Source organism: Neofelis nebulosa, chromosome 9, assembly GCF_028018385.1.
Source record: "Neofelis nebulosa isolate mNeoNeb1 chromosome 9, mNeoNeb1.pri, whole genome shotgun sequence".
In the NCBI taxonomy this organism is placed as follows: Eukaryota; Metazoa; Chordata; class Mammalia; order Carnivora; family Felidae; genus Neofelis; species Neofelis nebulosa.
The window spans coordinates 40,024,729-40,043,147 of NC_080790.1; the positions used below are offsets into that span (position 1 = coordinate 40,024,729).

Genomic DNA, 18,419 nt, shown 5'->3' on the forward strand with positions numbered 1-18,419 from the left:
AACCCCTAATCTGCATTTCTAGTCTGCACACATTGGTGATACGAGGCAAAGTGGACAAGTTTATTCAGAGGTAACAGGACTCCTCCTTTGACCCTTGCCATTCCATGGGTCTTGATCCTAGTTCTTCTGATGTTTTGGTTTCTCCTGTTTTTTTTTTTTTGTTAGGTTACTGAAAAATAGTTAAACTGTCCTCAGTTCCCAATTTCCAAAAGGCTGTTTTCTGACCAGCTTGGTTGCTTTATATGCCACTAATGCTCCAGCGCTGTTTAAAACTTGGTTCTGGTCTTCACTGGATTGATTTATAACCCAAATCTTACATCTCATACCATTTTGTTTAAAATGTTGAATTGAATTTTAAGTTATAATTTTTCCTATATAAAATGTCAACATCAGGGAAATGTTAAGACCTAGAAGAGTGGTCTTAAAAATGAGTTGTAGCATGTGACCAAGACACTACTCATTTTACTCAATGCCTTTTAGGAATGCAGTACTTGAGTTGTATTACAAGTTTAGAGACAATCATAAGGAAGAACAGACTACAAGTTGAAATGGAGAGCCAGACCAAAAGCAAAAATTGCTAGGTTATTTACTTCAGCATGGGGAAACATCTTTTACTATTAGAGGCTAATATTTCACTAGTGTGTGAATAAACATCTAAAAATGAGAGAATGGAGGGGCACCTGAGTGGCTCAGTTGGATAAGCGTCTGACTTTGGCTCAGGGCATTATCTCATAGCTCATGAGTTTGAGTCTCACACTGGGCTCTGTGCTGACAGCTCAGAGCCTGGAGCCTACTTCAAATTCTGTTGTCTCCGTCTTTCTCTGCCCCTTCTCTGCTCATGCTCTCTTTCAAAAATAAACATTAAAAAAAAAATAAAAAAAAAAATGGATACCAATCATATAGGCCTAATTTTCTGAAAGTTTGAAGCAATTAAAGCCACTGAAGTACACTGAAATCCATTACAAATTCAGATGACATCAGTCCAGATGGGACTCTGTCCCACCAACTCTAGTTGCCAAGCACTATGCTGAGGATTCAGTTGGGACCTGGCAAGGGGAGAAGTACCACATTTATAAGGATTGCAATGAGCATTTGGCCATGCAGAGAGCCAGGCATCTGTAGGTGAGATGGGAAAGAGTTAACAGAAGCTTCCAGGAAGCCAGGTCTCCCTCGAAGTTGTAAACCAAGATCAAAGGCTAATCTGCTTTAATTGTCCTTTTGTTCATTTGCCTTGGTTTATCAAGAGTCTAATGGGACAATACACATGAATGCTTAAGTAGCTAATTTGTGTCATTCCCCTGCCTTCGTTGTCCCTCGATTAGATGTCTTAAACTGAACATTCTAAGAGAACACATGAAACCATGCTTAGGTTTCTGAGAATGCAGGAGTAGGTCCAGGCTAGAGAGGATGCAGAATGGAGCTGGGAACAGACCTATACACACACAATATTGTAGCCCATCAGTGCCAACTCTGGCAGGGTAAGGATGAGGCTGTTCATCAGTGGGGAACTCATGGGGTCCCTCAGTAAATCTGGGACCAGGTATGAGCAAAGCAGCCTGTGGAAGCAGCCCTGGTGAAGATAAGGTTTGCTCTTGCAAACCAGGGTCCTGGCTGCTTCTGATACTGTTTCAAAGTCCCAGTGGTGAGACAAATGCTAGAAGTAGAGGTTTTTGATCAGCAATGATCACCAGCAATACAATCACATCAAGAAAACCTTCATTTCAGTCCTTTTTCATCACAAGTCCTCACTTTCGATGACTCTGAGTAGAGCCCAACTAAAGGTGCCAGCACACAGGGAAGAAAGGGAGATGAAGCACTCTTGTGCAAGTCCTATGGCTGGGGGAAAACAAAAGCCATGTAAAGTAATGGAAATACGTGCAAATACATTACTGGAGTTTATTTACAGCCTTCATTTCCCCATTTGTGCAGCCCTTTCCCATTGTTTAATCGTTTCGAAGATGCACGATTTTGCACCTCTTTGTATCCCTGATATTGGGATACTGACCCAGTATCAATGGTAATACGTACGCAAACCACCTTCAGACACGTCCTCTAAGACTGAGGAAGCACCAGCATCACAGCATCAGCCGACGGAGGCCAAGTCCACACCTGGGGAGGGCGAACCACACTGGAGAACAGTGTCAAGTTGGCTGACAAACACTGCAGGGACACAGAGCTTGTGCTGAAACCAGGAAATGTGTCCTCACAATGTGTCCGAAGAAACGAAAATGGTAGTGATGCTTTCGTTTAAGTGGTAGTAAACCTTGAATGGGTGATATAGTAAGTATCAAATTAGGAATTTAAATCAGGCCATCCATGTTGTATTGACTGTTATTCAAAGTTCACCATCCGTACTCTCTTTACAATATGGTCAGTTCAGCTATGCTAGGTCACAGCTGCGGATTTGCCCACTTTCATTTGCCTTCACCGATGTCACTGTCGCTGTCACTGTCACTGGTCAGTGAAGTTAGGTCTCTCAGGGCTTCTCTGTGAGGAAAATAAACTGGAAGGTTACAACTGCAATTCAGTCTTGGGGGAGAGGGACTCTGCAGCTGCATTCAACTATAAGGACAAGGGAAAAGGTTCCAAGAGCCACATCTATAGGCCTCTGACTCCTATGACAAATAAAATAGCAGCTAAATTTAACACACTGACTTTGCAAAGAAGAAAATTCAGGAGGCAGAAAGCTATAAGCAGTGAATGGGTAGATGGACAAACAGTCTGGTCTGTATCACTTTCCTTTATGGTATTGGTGCAGAACTTACTTTTGTTCCTGGCTGATTGTAAAGTCAGCCATCACTCTCTGGGCGAGGCCTTCACAGACAGGCAAGCTGAAGGCACTGGCCAGCTTCACTATCTCAATGGCCTGGGCAGGGTTGCTGGATGCTTTTGCACTGTCCATAAACTCATCCAGCAACTCATTTCTGTAAAAGAAAGGCAAAATGTCAACACTCCCCAACGAAACCCCTCAAAGATTTATGTGCAAAATCTACCATTTTATAAAGTTGAGTCATGAAATCCTCAACAGTAGTTCTGGAGGTAAAGTTACATGAAGCCTAACTTTAAAGAGCCAAAGGGATCATGAACATTGGTTCAGTATGCCATCACTGAGGATCTATTCGGTGTCTTGCCAGTGTGTTACAATCACTGAGCACAGATTAAAAACAGTGCTTGTTTCAGGATGCCCTAGATGGTGGGAGCAATTGTGCATTTTCTTGTCTATCAGAATGCTGAGGCATGTGAAAAAATTCCAATTACCCCATGGTAAGAGTGAAGACCGTGCAGTTAATTCTAGGACGTACCCAGGCAGGTCTGTTAACTTCAACTTACCCAGGGATCTTATTATGCTTCCTGAAAAGCCCCAACATTTTCCTATTCAAGAGGAGACAGGAGCAAGATTATAAATGCAAGTAGAACACATGGCGATCCGATGACCATAGCTCTCCTCCTCCCAGTGCTAGCCCCTGAAGACATATGTCTGTGAGTTCTGCTCGCTCCCAGCCCTGTCTTCACATCAAAATCACCTTGGGTGCTTCAACTCCCTCCTCCAAACTTCACATATGTACATGTCAAGTTTCCCAGGCAAATGTGATCTGCCAGTGTTCAGAATTGCTGGGGTCTATCCTCTTCTAGAGGATCACTCCAGTCCACCCAGGGAAGGAATACATCCCGTGGGCAGCTGGAAGAGAGGGATGCAAGAGAGAATGATCTCTTTCCTCTCTTAAAATCCAGAATGAGGTCAGTGTCCTAGAATTATGTTGTGAAGAGCAGGCTCAGATTGAGGCATCAGTCTCCTGTAAGTGCTCACCAGCATCCTGCCACATGCAGGACAAAGGAGAAACACATACATTCAGCTCCCATGACTCAGCTGAGGTCCGTACCCCTGCGCCAATCATCATAGCCTGATTCGTAACAAGTGTCAAACTGAGTTAACAAACTTGACCACCAAATGTTTTGGTCACTAGCAGTGTAGTAGGCCGCGTGTGTGATTCACACTCCCAAGACCAGTGTAGGCAGTAAAGCCTTCCTTCACCAGCTTTTCCTGAACACCGTGAACGGCCACATTTTGGGCTGGCAATCCTATGTTCAAATTAAGTTACTCTCCCGTGTTGAAAAAGCCATACACATGTACTCCACTTACTGTTAGAATACACATTTCTCTCCAGAACAAAATGTAGCAACACCACCTAACTATGACCACTCCTACAAAGTATTCTTTTGTTGACTTCTCTGCTTTTGGAAAAAGGACGCATGTAAAGTTTCCATCCACAAATACTAAAAATGAGTATGTGAATGAAGTGCTGATGAACACACAGAAGTGACACAGACCAAAGATGGTTCTAGTTAAGGCCATGTTTATAAATGCCAGTTTCCTGAAGTCCAAATGCACAACCTGCATTTTAAGCAGGGACAGGTAGGGCCACTACATCCAAGTGAAACACTTGGATAAACCAAATGCCTAAAACGTTTCCAAAAATATTCTTTGATCACTCTATTTAAATGAACAGACAAGTGACTTACTTGCCCGTGGATATAGAAAACAGGTCAGAAAGAGAAAATTAGCCCATTAAACCATGTCCTTTCTTAAATACACTGTATACACTTATACTGGTCTTCTTCCTAAAGTTCCCTTTTCAGCTGGTATTTGTAGTTCCCAGAGAAAACACAGCATGTAGAAAACTCATTTGTCTTTTGGTTATACATCATACAGATGAGAAAAACTCTAGTGGCCAGGGCAAATGTTCTCTGAGATCCAAGTACAAATGGCTTCTTATGCTTTTGGTTTTGTACTCACCAGGCTTCCTGGATCCTCCCTCCCCTTAAAAAGAGGACAGCTATATAGTTCAGAGCGTTGGCTGGCCAATCAGGAGCAGTCTGTCTGGCATCTTGGCTCTCATAAGTAGATCTGATATCGGCAGCACAGTCAGCAAACGCCACCTGAAGCTGAGAGGCTCTAAGAATCAGCAGAATTGCCTAACTGGTTTTATGAGAATCTTAAGTTCAGGAGACTCCACTGAAGCGTTAACATTTTTGAGCAATCCATTTTACCACTGGACCACATCACATGTATGGTACACAAGTAACAAAGTGAAGAAAAAAGAACGCACCCTGCCCTGCTCTGGGGTAAATAATTTGCAAATTGGCCACATCTTTCAAAAAGAACATGTTTTCTTTTCAGAGAGAAACTTAAAAAAAAAAAAAAAAAAAAAAAAGCTATTGTCAGGGCAGAAAGAAACTATTTTCATGTTGTTTACTTTGGACCAGAGAAATGAGATGACTTTAGAAGAGATTCTGCTAATGGTTGGGTATATTTAGATGTAGACTTTAAATCTGGGTTTAGGTGGCAGAACTCTCCAGGTTTCCCTAGATGAGACCAAGGAAATTACCTTTACAGAGTCCTCTGAGAATATACCGGTCAGTACACATCTGATTACTGTAAACTAACTTGAATTTGGACATACCCTACCTCTGGTGGGTGCCGATCCCTTGCCATGAGCATCAGAATCTCTTCTTTCAGGGCATCGCGAAAACCGTGACCATATTCTTTACTGTCTGGAAACAGAAAGGAACATAATGAGAAGTGATCACTGTCATATAATACCAAAACTCTTTGGCAGACCTCTGTCCACCGTTGTAGTTTTTGGTGGGTAAAAAAAAGTTGCTGACACTCTTTCCTCCAGGACACCACTAGGATAATTAATGGTAAGAACAGAAGGAGCAGTGGAAGCCAGTAACCTGCTCCCAAGTCAAGTGTGAACCACAGCATATGCACTACTCTTGAGCAGCTACCAACTCCGTGTGATATAAGACACTTTTTTTTATAGCACTTGGTGATCAGTGATATTTTATAACAGGTAACAACCACTTAAGCAATCCTGTGAAGTAGGGCAGGGCTCTAGTCTCAGTGTTCGGACATGGAAACTTGAAGCTGACAGGAACTCATGCTGCAATCACAGTCCCCTAACAGAGGACACACAGCATCTTCTGCAGCCAATTTATACACAGAAACCCACAACCATGCCTACTTCTTAGAAATTCAAGTGGCTTCTTAACAACTGAGTCACAACAATGCAGCATGATACAGAGGAATAACACAGAACCTAGGCTTTGGGGATTACGTTTGTGGACCTGAATTTAAATCTAGGGCGTGCCATGTAATCAGCGATGATCTTCTGTCATGTCACACAACAAATGCACAGCTCTACCATTCCTGTCACGAAGGAATGGATTTAAGTCACTTTCAGTACATTTTTACTCGTGCAGTGCAACATGAGCCAGTGGACCATGAAGCAGACTTCAGCTTACATATATATTCAATTTAGTGACAAATGGAAGTTTCCATCCCTAACAATATTAACATGTTTGTTAATCAAAATGTAGGACAATGAAATGAGATGGGCCTGGGCATACAAGCCGAAACCAACCTTTCCAAATCTCAGGAATCACTTCTAGCCGGTTGGCCACATCCAGTGCTTGGAGAAGATCTATCAACGTTTGGGAACGGGGAAAGAATACCTGATTAAGAGAAATACAAATGTATTTTTAAAGTATTAACCAGCAAAGATACCCACAAGCACATCCACAGTGATAAGTAATGAATCATCTTACTGAAGGTATCAGGTCCTTATACCACTTCAAAGTGACATCAATTTGTTCCATTAGACAAAGCAAACTGAAGAACTTGGAACTGTAATGGTGAGAAAAGGTGTGTTTTAGTCTCAGAGCGTTAACAACAGATTAAATTACAGCATTGTTACGTGATGACATCTTACACAGAATTTAAAATCAACTTGTAAGTAACAAACAATTTCAAGTTACATGGGACAATACTTGAGCCAGGAGGTGCTAACTATGCTTTCTGGACTTCCTGATCAACACCTTCTGCACAACTAGCCATTCATGACTGCCTCCTCAGTGTGCTCAGCTCCCAGGGAGTGGTCTGCCACATTCACTTTCAAAGCATGCAGTGTGAAGCAAGGAGATGGACACACAGAAGACAATCACCACACACCTACTAACAGGCTGCCTCCTTCAGTTCTTGTTTTTATCTACCTGAAGTCAAACTCCTTTAAGGAGTCTCTTTAGGCTTCATCTCTGTATCTTCGTCTTTAAACAAGAGGCTGTGCTGAAGTGTTTAGGGACCTACCCTGCCAGATATTCAAAAACATAAAACAGGCCATGGAGGAAAAAGGCACGTGGGTTTGAAGCGTTACAAAGAAAAATATCCTAAAAGATCCACACCAGACATCTCAGTCTGGCAAATCAGTTTTACCACCGCTTCAATTTCCAAGTGCTCAATTAAAATGTACCATTAAGTTAGGGGCATGCTGCCTGCAGACATGACATAGGAGGGCTACCAACAGTCTCCTACTTGCAGAAATGACTGACGGTTGCTTTTTAAAGAGGCTCCAATAATGCAAAGGGATACATTTCTAACACACTTACTAATAGAAATTACGCCGGTGATCTGGTCCAATGAATTTCCAGTTGTCTCCGGTGTTTAAAAGGCCATGTACTTGGTAAGCAAGTTCTAGATCTCTGAGAACTGAGCACTGAAAATTTGCAAGCAGTAAGCATCACTCTGAGATTTATCAACCAAATAGTGGCTCATTACATTAAAAAGTATAGTTACTTATGGAAATATTTATGCTGATTCAATTTATTACTGGTTGACAGCAAATGAGTTGTAAGATTGAAGGGAAAAAATGAAAGCAAACTCCCCAATTCCATGAAAGTTAAAAAATTTTTTAATGTTCATATAATGCTATATTATATAGCATATACACATATACATACAATATTATTATGCAAAAAGGGAAGAGGCAGAGAGAGGGAGAGAAAGAATCCCAAGCAGGCTCTGAGCTATCAGTGTAGAGCCCGACATGGGGCTCGTTCTCACAAACTGTGAGATCATGACCTGAGTCAAAACCAGGAGTCAGGGGCGCCTGGGTGGCGCAGTCGGTTAAGCGTCCGACTTCAGCCAGGTCACGATCTCGCGGTCCGTGAGTTCGAGCCCCGCGTCAGACTCTGGGCTGATGGCTCGGAGCCTGGAGCCTGTTTCCGATTCTGTGTCTCCCTCTCTCTCTGCCCCTCCCCCGTTCATGCTCTGTCTCTCTCTGTCCAAAAATAAATAAAAAACGTTGAAAAAAAAAATTTTTTAAAAAAAAAAACCAGGAGTCAGATGCTTAACTGAAGGAGCTACCCAGGCACCCCACAAAATGATTTTGATCTAGTGATTACACCTTTTGAAATCAGTCCTATGAAAACACTTGATCATGTGCATAAAAACAGATGGAGTGCTCACTCCAGCATCACTGTATTTGCAAAAAACCCATGAAGTTAACTCCAAAACCCACTCATAGGAGAAGAGTTAAGTAAACTGTAGTCCTCCCGCCTACGAAATATTATGTTGCTATCAGCAAACAAAATACCACGGAAATGTATCTGGCTGTGTATGTCTGAACACTAACGAAAAAACCTGCAAGGATACACACTAAACTTTTGGAAAGCATTATCCTTAGGGAACAGGATGTGCTAATCCACGTCCACTGATTAGCATAAAATGAAAAACCAGAATTCGAAACAACCGTCATCAATTTAAAAGGTCATCAACAGGAAAATATGAAATACCCTGAAACCTTATCCGAACAGAGGTGTGAAAAAAAAAAAAACAATGTATACAACAAAGGGTAGAGGTGCTATATGAGTTAGTATAGAATTTAAGAAGAAAAAAAATTAGAATCAAAGACATAAACAGAAAACTCAGGAAGTGAAAAAATAATCAGGGAAAAGCCCCTTCCCCTCACCTTCCAACCCCAGTTACAGATGAATTTAAGAAGTGGATAAAAGGAAAGCAAAAAACAAGAAGCGGTACTTACAACTCTCATGGCTGACTGAAAAAACATATCTGAAAATCAAAGTTCACAAAGTCTTGGTTACAATGGATAAAATATATTTTTAAGTGAGCAGCATTAATAAAAACCCTAGCGACCCAACTGTCAATGTGTTAAGTTAAACCTGAAGGAATAAAAACCACAGGGGGAAGTATACAGCAACGTGCCACACGTTTTGGCTTCCTCAGAATAACCACCCGTAAGGTAACTAAGCTAAGTTAAACCTGTCCTCTGGGACGCATGGGGGGCTCACGTGGTTAAGTGTCAGACTGGCTCAGTCATGATGCTGAGTCTGAGCCCAGCACTGGGCTCCTCAATGACAGTACGAAGCCTACTTGGGAGTCTCTCTTTCTCTCTCTCTCTCTCTGCCTCCCCCCCCCAAAATAAACCAACACACTTTAAATTAAACCCTGTCCTCATCACGAGGCCTCTAATCACGGACAAGAAAATAGGCTCTTTGTCTCACACAAGCGATTCTGTGCATACCGTCATCTGGGTCCTTCGGGGAAAATTTCTTTCCTTTTAATTCATTCATAATATCGTAGATTATGAGGGATGATCCTTTTGAAGGGTTTTCTGCAGAATACAAAAGCACACAAGTCTTATTAGGACTCTCCTTCTGTACCACTATCAACCACACAGCACCTGGCACAAAGGGCCACACTTGTTCCTCTGCCCCAGCACACGGCACGGTGTACAGCTGGCAGGGGCACATGCTTGCTAAAGGAGAGGTTCACAGTACAGGGTGCAACTCTCCGATCTGGGACAGTCACAGGTCTTTGTCTATGTGCTCCCAGTGGAGATTTTCCCTTCCTCCTCAGTCTTGTCTCAAACTTGACTTTCACTGAAACAGGAAACACACAACCTCACCAAGACCGCCTACTTAGAAAAACAAACATGTTTTTTTTGCCAGTAATCATTTGTGCTTTTAAGTATAATCAGGATGAAAAAGCCAAGAAAAAACAGTAGAAATAACGGACATAGGCAATCCTTTTACAATCACATGAACTGAGTGGTACTAATAGGTCAGAAAACGCATCTACACAATTCCCAAACGTATCCCACTATTCATCCAAATCTGTTCCCTACCTTATCCACACACAAGTGAATATGTAGTTTTAATAGTGGTACAGGTGTATTTCTACAATTTCCTCGAGCATGTTTCCATTTGCTAGCATTCCTAATCATTTTATTGGTTACATAACAATTTTATATGTATCCTTTAATTTTTTAGGCTTTCTCCTTTGAACAAACATCGAAAAATATTCCTGCAAGTAGCCAGTTTACATACATGTAAGACAAGCTGGCCCCCTTCCCCTGTGTCTGCCCCTCTGTTCCCAGGTGCTCCACCACAGACTCTGGTTAGCAACTGAACCCCAAGTGATGTGTGATGGTACAGACAAATCCGACAGGGTCTGGGGTCAGAAATACTAGTTTCACTACAGTGTCGCCAAGGTTGAGTAAAATTTTAGAAGATACGATTATTGTGGAAACTACCTATGTCCAAGATAAAGTCAATTACTCTTCCTCTCACCCTAAAAAATAAAAATCTTCCCTATAGGTGGTGTGGATCTTGTAAAATTAGCCCACCAAAACACAATCAAGTTTTTCTCTGTTGTTTTATAAAGTCCATCTCAGGAGAGAAAGACTGGAATGGTCATTTCTGAACCCAGAGGTTCTTTCTCAAGTTGGGGCGGGGCAAACGAGAACCCACAGCCTGTGATGGCCTACTATGTGCCTTCCAGTACAAGACCCTGTGCACAGTTTACTTAATCATCACAGCCTGATGGCATTTATCAGGATAGATATCCAGGCCTTTCTGGCATAGCTGGAAGACGACAGAGCTAAAATTTCAACTCAGGTATGGAACAGCAATGGCCAACAACTCCCCGTAAAAACGGACATGTTCTCTTGCTGCATCACTGAATACAGGAGCCAGCAGTCACATGGGGCTACCTAGTACTAATGCAAGAAAGGAATCTTAATTTTAATGAAATAAACAAGTGTGGCTACTGGCTATTTTACTGGAAAGCACAGCTCTACAGAGGCAAAAGAAGTCCAGACTAACACACCTTCTGACCATTTTTAATTGCACATCAACACTGTTAGTACATTTAATGTACTAATAACATTTCCCCTCTAGCTCAAGTTTTAAGTAACAAACAAGGTTACTTCCTTTAAGAATAACTTTTTGCTCAGGCTATAGGATACTGTAATTTGTGAGTTCTCTATTCTTAAATCATATGCAGTGAAGGTAGCCCACAACAATTAATCACATAAACATAAAGGAGCTGGGTCAACTTTCTACAAAAGTTAATATAATACATACCATGTATAACGTCATACGTACCATGTTGATAAAACAGCTGAATAATATAGTGGTATGTTGCAAGTGAGGGTTCTCAAATTACCAGGTGGATAGAAAAAAGTAAGAAATAAGTCAAACACAAATATCCAAAATACAGCTTCCTGAGGCACAGTTAACTAAAAACACACTGATTTTGGTATTTAAATAAAAGGTGATGCATTTCAAACAAACAAAAAGATGCATTTCTATTCCTCTGAAGATATTTCCTAGCTCATTTGATTAACGTTAACGTTTGATTAGTGTCATTTGATTAAAGTGAGAAACACTTTTAGAAAGTCTTGACACATATTAACTAAAATGTTATAGCTAATGTACTTTGTACTAGGATTCTTTATTCAAGAGCACTAAAGCATACTAAAGTGAACAGGTCCCCAGCAACCTTTCATAATTACTGAAAACTAGGGTTGCCTAGGTGGCTCAGTCGGTTAAGAGTCTTGACTCTTGATTCCAGCTCAGGTCATGGTATCAAGGTTGTGAGATCAAAACCTGCATTGGGCTCCATGATGACAGCATGGAGCATGCAAGCATGGAGGCTGCTTGGGATTCTCTCTCTCTGCTCTCCCATTCTCAAAATAAATAAATTAATTAAAAAAATTTTATTGAAAACTACATAATACAATAGCACATTTGGGTTCAAATACCTAATTATGTTAGCAAGTGTCATGGGATTTAAAACTAGTTAACTCAAGCGAACAATTCTCCCCAGAGTAAAGAAATCCACAGAAAACTACCTAAAATATTAAAAGAATACTGTAGTTTGCTATAAAGAACATGAAGATAACGGAGCTCCCGCCGTTAATAAATACATGTAATTAATGTACCAAATGGGGGAACGGAAATTCTCAACATATTACGCACACAGCAAAAAGAGTTTAGTGTCTATTTTTGCTTGTTTGGATCTAAGATCTCTGGTCAGCATCGTCCCAGTCTCCAGAGGAGGACATGAGGGCACACACTCACCTATTCCGATGGCTTTCATTTCACGAAAGGTCTGTAAGGCCGGCAATCTTCCAAATGAATAAAATCTTCGGAGGCATTTCAGAATGGTATTAAATGTCTGTAGATTTGGTTTCACCTTCTGGGCAGCCATTTCTTTCAGCAGCTCCTAGATAAATCCAAGTGTTAAGTCTTGTTTATGCCTGAGTAGGTAATTTGTCCAATAAACCAATATTACACACTAAAAAATAATTTGATTCTCTGGCTAGATCTAAAGTAATTTAATAAATATATTCCTAATTTAAGAATTATCTATTAGTTAGCAGGGCCAGTGACTTTGCCTTTTAGAGAACTCACTCTATTCAGTCACCGCACCTCGCTTGATCAAGATGTCCAACTGTCTTCGCCCCCTGCCTCATAAAGCAAAAGCGTAGACTAGAATGAACCGGGCTGTTTTCCTTTTTTAAATGAGCAGTACGGTATAAAAACAAAAACATTTCTATCCCTAATACAACCCAAGTAAGTTTTTTCAAACTTACCAGATACAAATGTTTCAGGAAATATGCATTATGTTTGTAATAAAAAAAAAACAAAAAACTACATACTATGGGAAATAAAGCAACAGAGGTGTTTGTGAATTCTAGCCATCGACTCTGCGTCAAGTAACTTTTTCTTCTCACATACAAGACACAGTTATTTAAACTACAGGGTTGCTAGGAGGGCATAAACAAGTAACCGCTGAGTACCCAGCAGAGCAGTATCTGCCATGAAAATGCTCAATCTCTACCCCCTGTATTTCTAGGAAAGGATACTTTAGGCGTATTAGGAGACAAAATGACGGTTTCCCCCTACCAGTATCTTATTCCATTTGTCCTCCAATTTCTCATTCATGCTCAATGCTGTTGCCTCAATCAATGCATTGAAGGTGTACACATCAGCTGTAAAACAGGAAAACCACCTTAACAAAATTTGGGTTCAAGACTTATCCCTAAATAGCTTAGTTTAAGGCAAAGCAGTAATGCACATATGGCTCCTGGCTCGTTACCATGTGCTCACAAAACGAGACACTCTCTCCCTTCTCTGGAACTCTCCTCCTGCTTTTACCACCAATACCACAAGGTTAAAAGTGAGCCCATGATTGAGGCAAGATGCAAAAATTTCATGGATTCAAAGATTTACAGACTCCTAAGGGAAGAAAAGGAAGGAGGGAGGGAAATTCTCCAAACACACTTACCATGCAGTCTGTTGTTTAGTAATTCAGTGTACAAGTTTAATGCCTGCACAAGAGCTCGGTGCTGGAAGACAGGATAAAACTTAAATATCATCCAACTTGTTTACTTAAGAAACAGTTGCAATGTCTACTGTTTTAGGGCTTGGGATACAGTAATAAACAAAACAAAGTCTCAGTTCTCATGAAGTTCATACTGTACTGCATGGCAATTTTGCTTCCCAGGTGACATTTGGTTAATTCTTGGAGATATTTCTAGTTGTCACAACTGGGGGCTGGGGAGGATGCAGTACTGACATGCACTGGGTAGAGAACAGGGAGGTATTAAACATTCTACAATGCACAGGAGAGCCCCCAAGACGACAAATTTTCTGGCCCAGTGAACAATAGTTCTGAGAGTAAAAATTCCTGACTTAGTGGAAATTAAAGACAATACTACAGAAATAAATACATGTTACCTTCACCATTCCTCGGATCATTGTGCAGTAGGAATGTGAGTTTTTCTCTGGCATTAGAGCAAAGATTCTCTCAGCATTGTTTTTTGCCCTAGACACAGGAAGAATAGTCAACCAGGGAAACTGGAAAAACCAACAGCTACCACAATTTACTGAGTTTACAATGTTCCAAGCACTGTGCCAAGCACTTTATACACATAAAATTCTTACCACCACGTGCATGAAAGACATGGTTATCATTCTGAAAAATGGGAAAAACTGAGGCTCCAAAACCTCAAGTTGTCCATGGCTTGGCAGGTTAAGTGACAGAACCAGAACTTTTACAAAAAAGTAATATATACTCACAACACTAAACAAAAAAGCCAACTGTGCAAAGAGTACACAGCGAAGTTTCCCCACACTCCTTCAACCATATACAATTCCCCAGAGGCAACCACAGGCAAGTAGTTTCTCCAGAATCTATTGTATTCTAGCATGTGTACATGTCACACTCTGGTGTATCTACTCTCCTTCTTCCTTTAAAAAAACAAATAGGGGCGCCTGGGTGGCTCAGTCGCTTAAGCGTCCGACTTCGGCTTAGGTCATGATCTCGCGGTCTGTGAGTTCGAACCCCGCGTCGGGCTCTGTGCTGACCGCTCAGAGCCTAGAGCCTGTTTCAGATTCTGTGTCTCCCTCTCTCTCTGACCCTCCCCCGTTCACGCTCTGTCTCTCTCTGTCTCAAAAATAAATAAATGTTAAAAAAAATTTTTTTTTTTTTTAAAACAAATAAATGAATAAAGATAATCCATGTTATACAGACTATGCTGTACCTTGATTCTGTCTCTTACAAATAGGTCCTGGAAATCAGAACCAGGATTTGGGCCAGGATGATATACCAAGGTCCATGCTCTTAACTACTATAGAAAATTATTAAATACCGGATTCTACTTAACACTTCCAAAAAGACTTTTGATATTAATAGTTTCCTCCTCCAGATGTCCCTGTGAAATACTTTTCTTTTACTCAAACATTCCTACTCATTTAAATTTCTCAAATGTTAAATGTTACTCAACTTTTGTTTGGAAATGTTGAGTACTTCTGCTTGCTGACCAGCAATCTTCATTTAGAACTACACTGTTGTGTTATGTGTATTCTTATGTTAACAAATTATCCAATCTTTCAGAGTGACAGGTATATATTGCACAGAAGGACACTGATGAAACTACCCAAGGAACCAATACCATGTAAAGGGGACATGAAGTTAAATGGGTGGGGTGGAGAATGAAGTGTCAATATCATACTGCTGGTTAGAAGTAAAGATCTTATGAAATGAGGTCTAAATACACAGGAGTACCAATTGTGATATTTATATTGTATGCTAAAAACAAATTATATCTTAGAAAACCATAGGAGCGTATCTTGAGGGGGTGACAAGAAACATTCCATGCACAAATGGAAACCCCACTACAAGGTTTAATGATGGGTAACATACCTCCACGTAACTCCAAATTGATGGCCAGCCTTCTTAGATTTTTCATTATTTTCCTCTATGGCCTCTTCCTGAAATGAACCATTATCAACAGAAATAAAACAAAATATGACAGCAGAATGCATTCTCCTAGCCTAGAATACTTAAAAACAGAAAGGTGAAGGAAACTAGAAAAATAAAAGAAATACAGATCCAACAGAAGGTGAAGGAAAACTCCAGTAAATGTTCATTTAAAAAACCGATAATTCCTGGGGCGCCTGGGTGGCGCAGTCGGTTAAGCGTCCGACTTCAGCCAGGTCACGATCTCGCGGTCCGTGAGTTCGAGCCCCGCATCAGGCTCTGGGCTGATGGCTCGGAGCCTGGAGCCTGTTTCCGATTCTGTGTCTCCCTCTCTCTGTGCCCCTCCCCCGTTCATGCTCTGTCTCTCTCTGTCCCAAAAATAAATAAAAAAACGTTGAAAAAAAAAAAAAAATAAAAATAAAAATAAAAAACCGATAATTCCTAAAGCGTAAATCAGTTCACTTAGAGATGCAAAGTAAAGCTGGCCCTTAAAGCAAGAAATGACAGCCTGGAGAAGAGATAAAGTCATTACCCTGTACAGCCTAGCCCAGAGAGAGAAACTGGAAAGCCAAACAACAGAGCCTGGCTTGATCTGGCTGTATCTGGCTTGGCCCACATAGAAATATTGTTCATTAGGTAAAAGCAAGAAAGGACATGTCCGGGTATGGGATCTAATGTCTAACACTAATCCAACTCAAGCTAAGATTCTTTTTAAAGACTAGTAACGTCATGTCCTTGATTTATAAACCTCACTCTTGGTGATGCTGCTATATTGTGAGGCAGGCTGGGCTGGCCCTGCGCAGGTCCACACCGCCACTACAGCTGGGACAACGGGGGCAGAGGGCCAGCCAGACCAGGGAGCCTAGGAGAAGAGACTCTGGAAGTGTCTGACAGCAACCCCCTGCCTACATGTTTTAAAAGACTTTTTTTTTTTTTTTATGTAAATAATGCACATCTGGTGGAGGAAAACTAGACATTTATGGAAAGAAAAGCACTTTTCATTTTCCCCTCATGCATACGGAAATACTTTTATAAAAATGGAATGTTGCCTAGCCTATTTTCTCACTTATTAATGTAAGATCCATCTTTCCACAGCCGAACAGACCTAGTCTTCTCCAACACCACACAATACCACAGTTCAGTCACATGCTACTGGACATCCAGCCTGTGTTCCACATTTTTGCAATTTTAAGTATGAATACATTATAAAAATGAGGTATATAATCTCTGTGCACAGGACCCAGGGGTGCCCTTGGGATCTTTTTCCAGAAGTAAAACTCTTGGGTTGAGAAGTCAGATAGGACTATCAACAGGCCAGCCCTTGGCACAATCCTGTTCTATATACCCCCAGCACATACGCTCACTATATGCCCACATGTTTGCATTTTTGAGGGGACTGGGATCAGGGGGTCTTTCCCTGTTCCTTACACATCATGTGGTCACTGTACATAACAGTAAAAGAGGGGCTTCCTAAACATTTCTGGTCAAAGCTTTAGCTGCACGCGGAAGGCAAGGTCAAAATATTTTTAAGAAGGGAACCGAAATTAAAATAATTGATTAAATATTTCTTCCTCCATACCACTTTTTATCAAAGCTAGTATACCACATCACATCTCAGAACAAATCTCTACTATCCTAACACACAAGGCATAAGAACTTGCCTCACTTTGACATGAAATTACTACCAAAAAAATTTTAAGAATCACTGCCAAAAGCCATTACCAATTCTTCTGATTTTTCACTTTGCTGAAAATGATTATCAGCTGAAGGCTCTTGGTCACCATAATAACACAACAAATCCAAGAGACTATTACTTGTTTCCAGAGATACAGTAGTTCCTGTGGGTAGAAGAAAAAAGGGGGAAAAAACTTTAAAACATCAAAGAACTAAAGCTCACTGGATTAAAATTCTTCACTTTCCATAACCTGTGACTTTCTTGCCTATGTATATAGTGGCAACCACCATCCTAAGAATGCATGAGTATGCACTCCACATCAACTCAAACACCTGGAGTGATGCAGACAGGGACACCATCCCTACTGTGTGATCTGACATGAGAGACTAAAACACAAGGCAAAGCCTGACCTTTGTGTGTGCTCACTTATTTTACATACTTGTCTCTTCAGAGAAACTAGCTCATGGTTTTAACTATGGTCTCCAAACTGAGCACTCTGCAAATTACTGCCACTTAGTTTCCCTGGTTCAGTTCCATTTTTACAAATGCAAGCAAAACTATTCCGCTTCGATCCAGGCCCTCACTGGAATACCCGCCTAGAAATACTAGCCTAAATGTCCAATAATAGTAGCTTTTAAAAAAACTGTTACTCGAAAACATGCTTTCATCTTGACATTACGAAAAAAAAGGAAAAAGTATGAAATGGAGTATTTTAGAAGTACCCTCATTTTCCTAAAAAAAATATACTGATAAAAAATGCCCATTAGGAATTTAAAAGCATAGAAAAGAGCAGAGTGGAGAGAACCGAGGCTATGAAGGGTAAATGGATTGGATTTTACTATCTCAGAACTGTATATCCCTGAGAAATTACCTAATAACGTTTCCTTTATAGAATTATTATAAAACACAGCAACTCCTAAGATGTTATAGAATTAAATTAAGCATGTGAAATGCCCAGCAAAGTGTTTGGTACTTATTAGGGGCTTGATAGTAAAACTTCATCTAATCCATCCCATGGCATATTGGCTTGTTCTGTTACTCCGAGCTGTGGGTCTGACACACTGTCTTTACTGAATTTCTGCATGTGCCCATTCCACAGTGTATAAAACTAGAGGAAAACAGGCCTGAGCACTAAGAACTTCACTTACCAGACATTTATCATATTCAACAAGCAGAGGGAAAAGGCTCCCTAAATTATAACGTGCATCAGCAATTCATCCGTACATCCAATGCCACAGCAGGCTACACACCAGAACTCTCAAATCAAACACAGCTTTCTGCAAATGTTTCTTGTTGTGTTCAAGAATATACTGAGCAATTCAACTCAGTTTCGAT

The 18,419-nt window shown here is 40.8% G+C and overlaps 1 protein-coding gene and 1 non-coding gene across 3 annotated transcripts in view; both read right to left on the reverse strand.

The window, feature by feature from the left end:
• Nucleotides 1-1,872: 1,872 nt before the first annotated feature.
• PTCD3 (pentatricopeptide repeat domain 3) overlaps nucleotides 1,873-18,419 on the reverse strand; it is a 29,043-nt gene continuing 12,496 nt past the window's right edge. The window contains exons 8-24 of one of the 2 annotated variants that reach the window (XM_058683442.1): nucleotides 17,132-17,247; nucleotides 15,353-15,420; nucleotides 13,885-13,972; nucleotides 13,433-13,493; nucleotides 13,051-13,136; nucleotides 12,223-12,367; nucleotides 11,245-11,295; nucleotides 9,381-9,470; nucleotides 8,880-8,908; nucleotides 7,447-7,553; nucleotides 6,610-6,688; nucleotides 6,426-6,516; nucleotides 5,468-5,553; nucleotides 4,796-4,944; nucleotides 3,331-3,372; nucleotides 2,766-2,924; nucleotides 1,873-2,487 (exon numbers count right to left, since the gene is read on the reverse strand). In XM_058683442.1, coding sequence (XP_058539425.1) covers nucleotides 2,415-2,487; nucleotides 2,766-2,924; nucleotides 3,331-3,372; nucleotides 4,796-4,944; nucleotides 5,468-5,553; nucleotides 6,426-6,516; nucleotides 6,610-6,688; nucleotides 7,447-7,553; nucleotides 8,880-8,908; nucleotides 9,381-9,470; nucleotides 11,245-11,295; nucleotides 12,223-12,367; nucleotides 13,051-13,136; nucleotides 13,433-13,493; nucleotides 13,885-13,972; nucleotides 15,353-15,420; nucleotides 17,132-17,247 — 1,520 coding nt within the window. In that variant the 3' untranslated portion in view covers nucleotides 1,873-2,414. Of the gene's footprint in view, nucleotides 2,488-2,765; nucleotides 2,925-3,330; nucleotides 3,373-4,795; nucleotides 4,945-5,467; nucleotides 5,554-6,425; nucleotides 6,517-6,609; nucleotides 6,689-7,446; nucleotides 7,554-8,879; nucleotides 8,909-9,380; nucleotides 9,471-11,244; nucleotides 11,296-12,222; nucleotides 12,368-13,050; nucleotides 13,137-13,432; nucleotides 13,494-13,884; nucleotides 13,973-15,352; nucleotides 15,421-17,131; nucleotides 17,248-18,419 lie in introns of those variants that run through there. The other variant, XM_058683443.1, reaches the window with a different exon arrangement.
• On the reverse strand, nucleotides 3,769-3,905 carry LOC131486471 (small nucleolar RNA SNORD94). Its single transcript, XR_009249371.1, has one exon. It is a non-coding gene; the product is annotated as a small nucleolar RNA SNORD94 (small nucleolar RNA).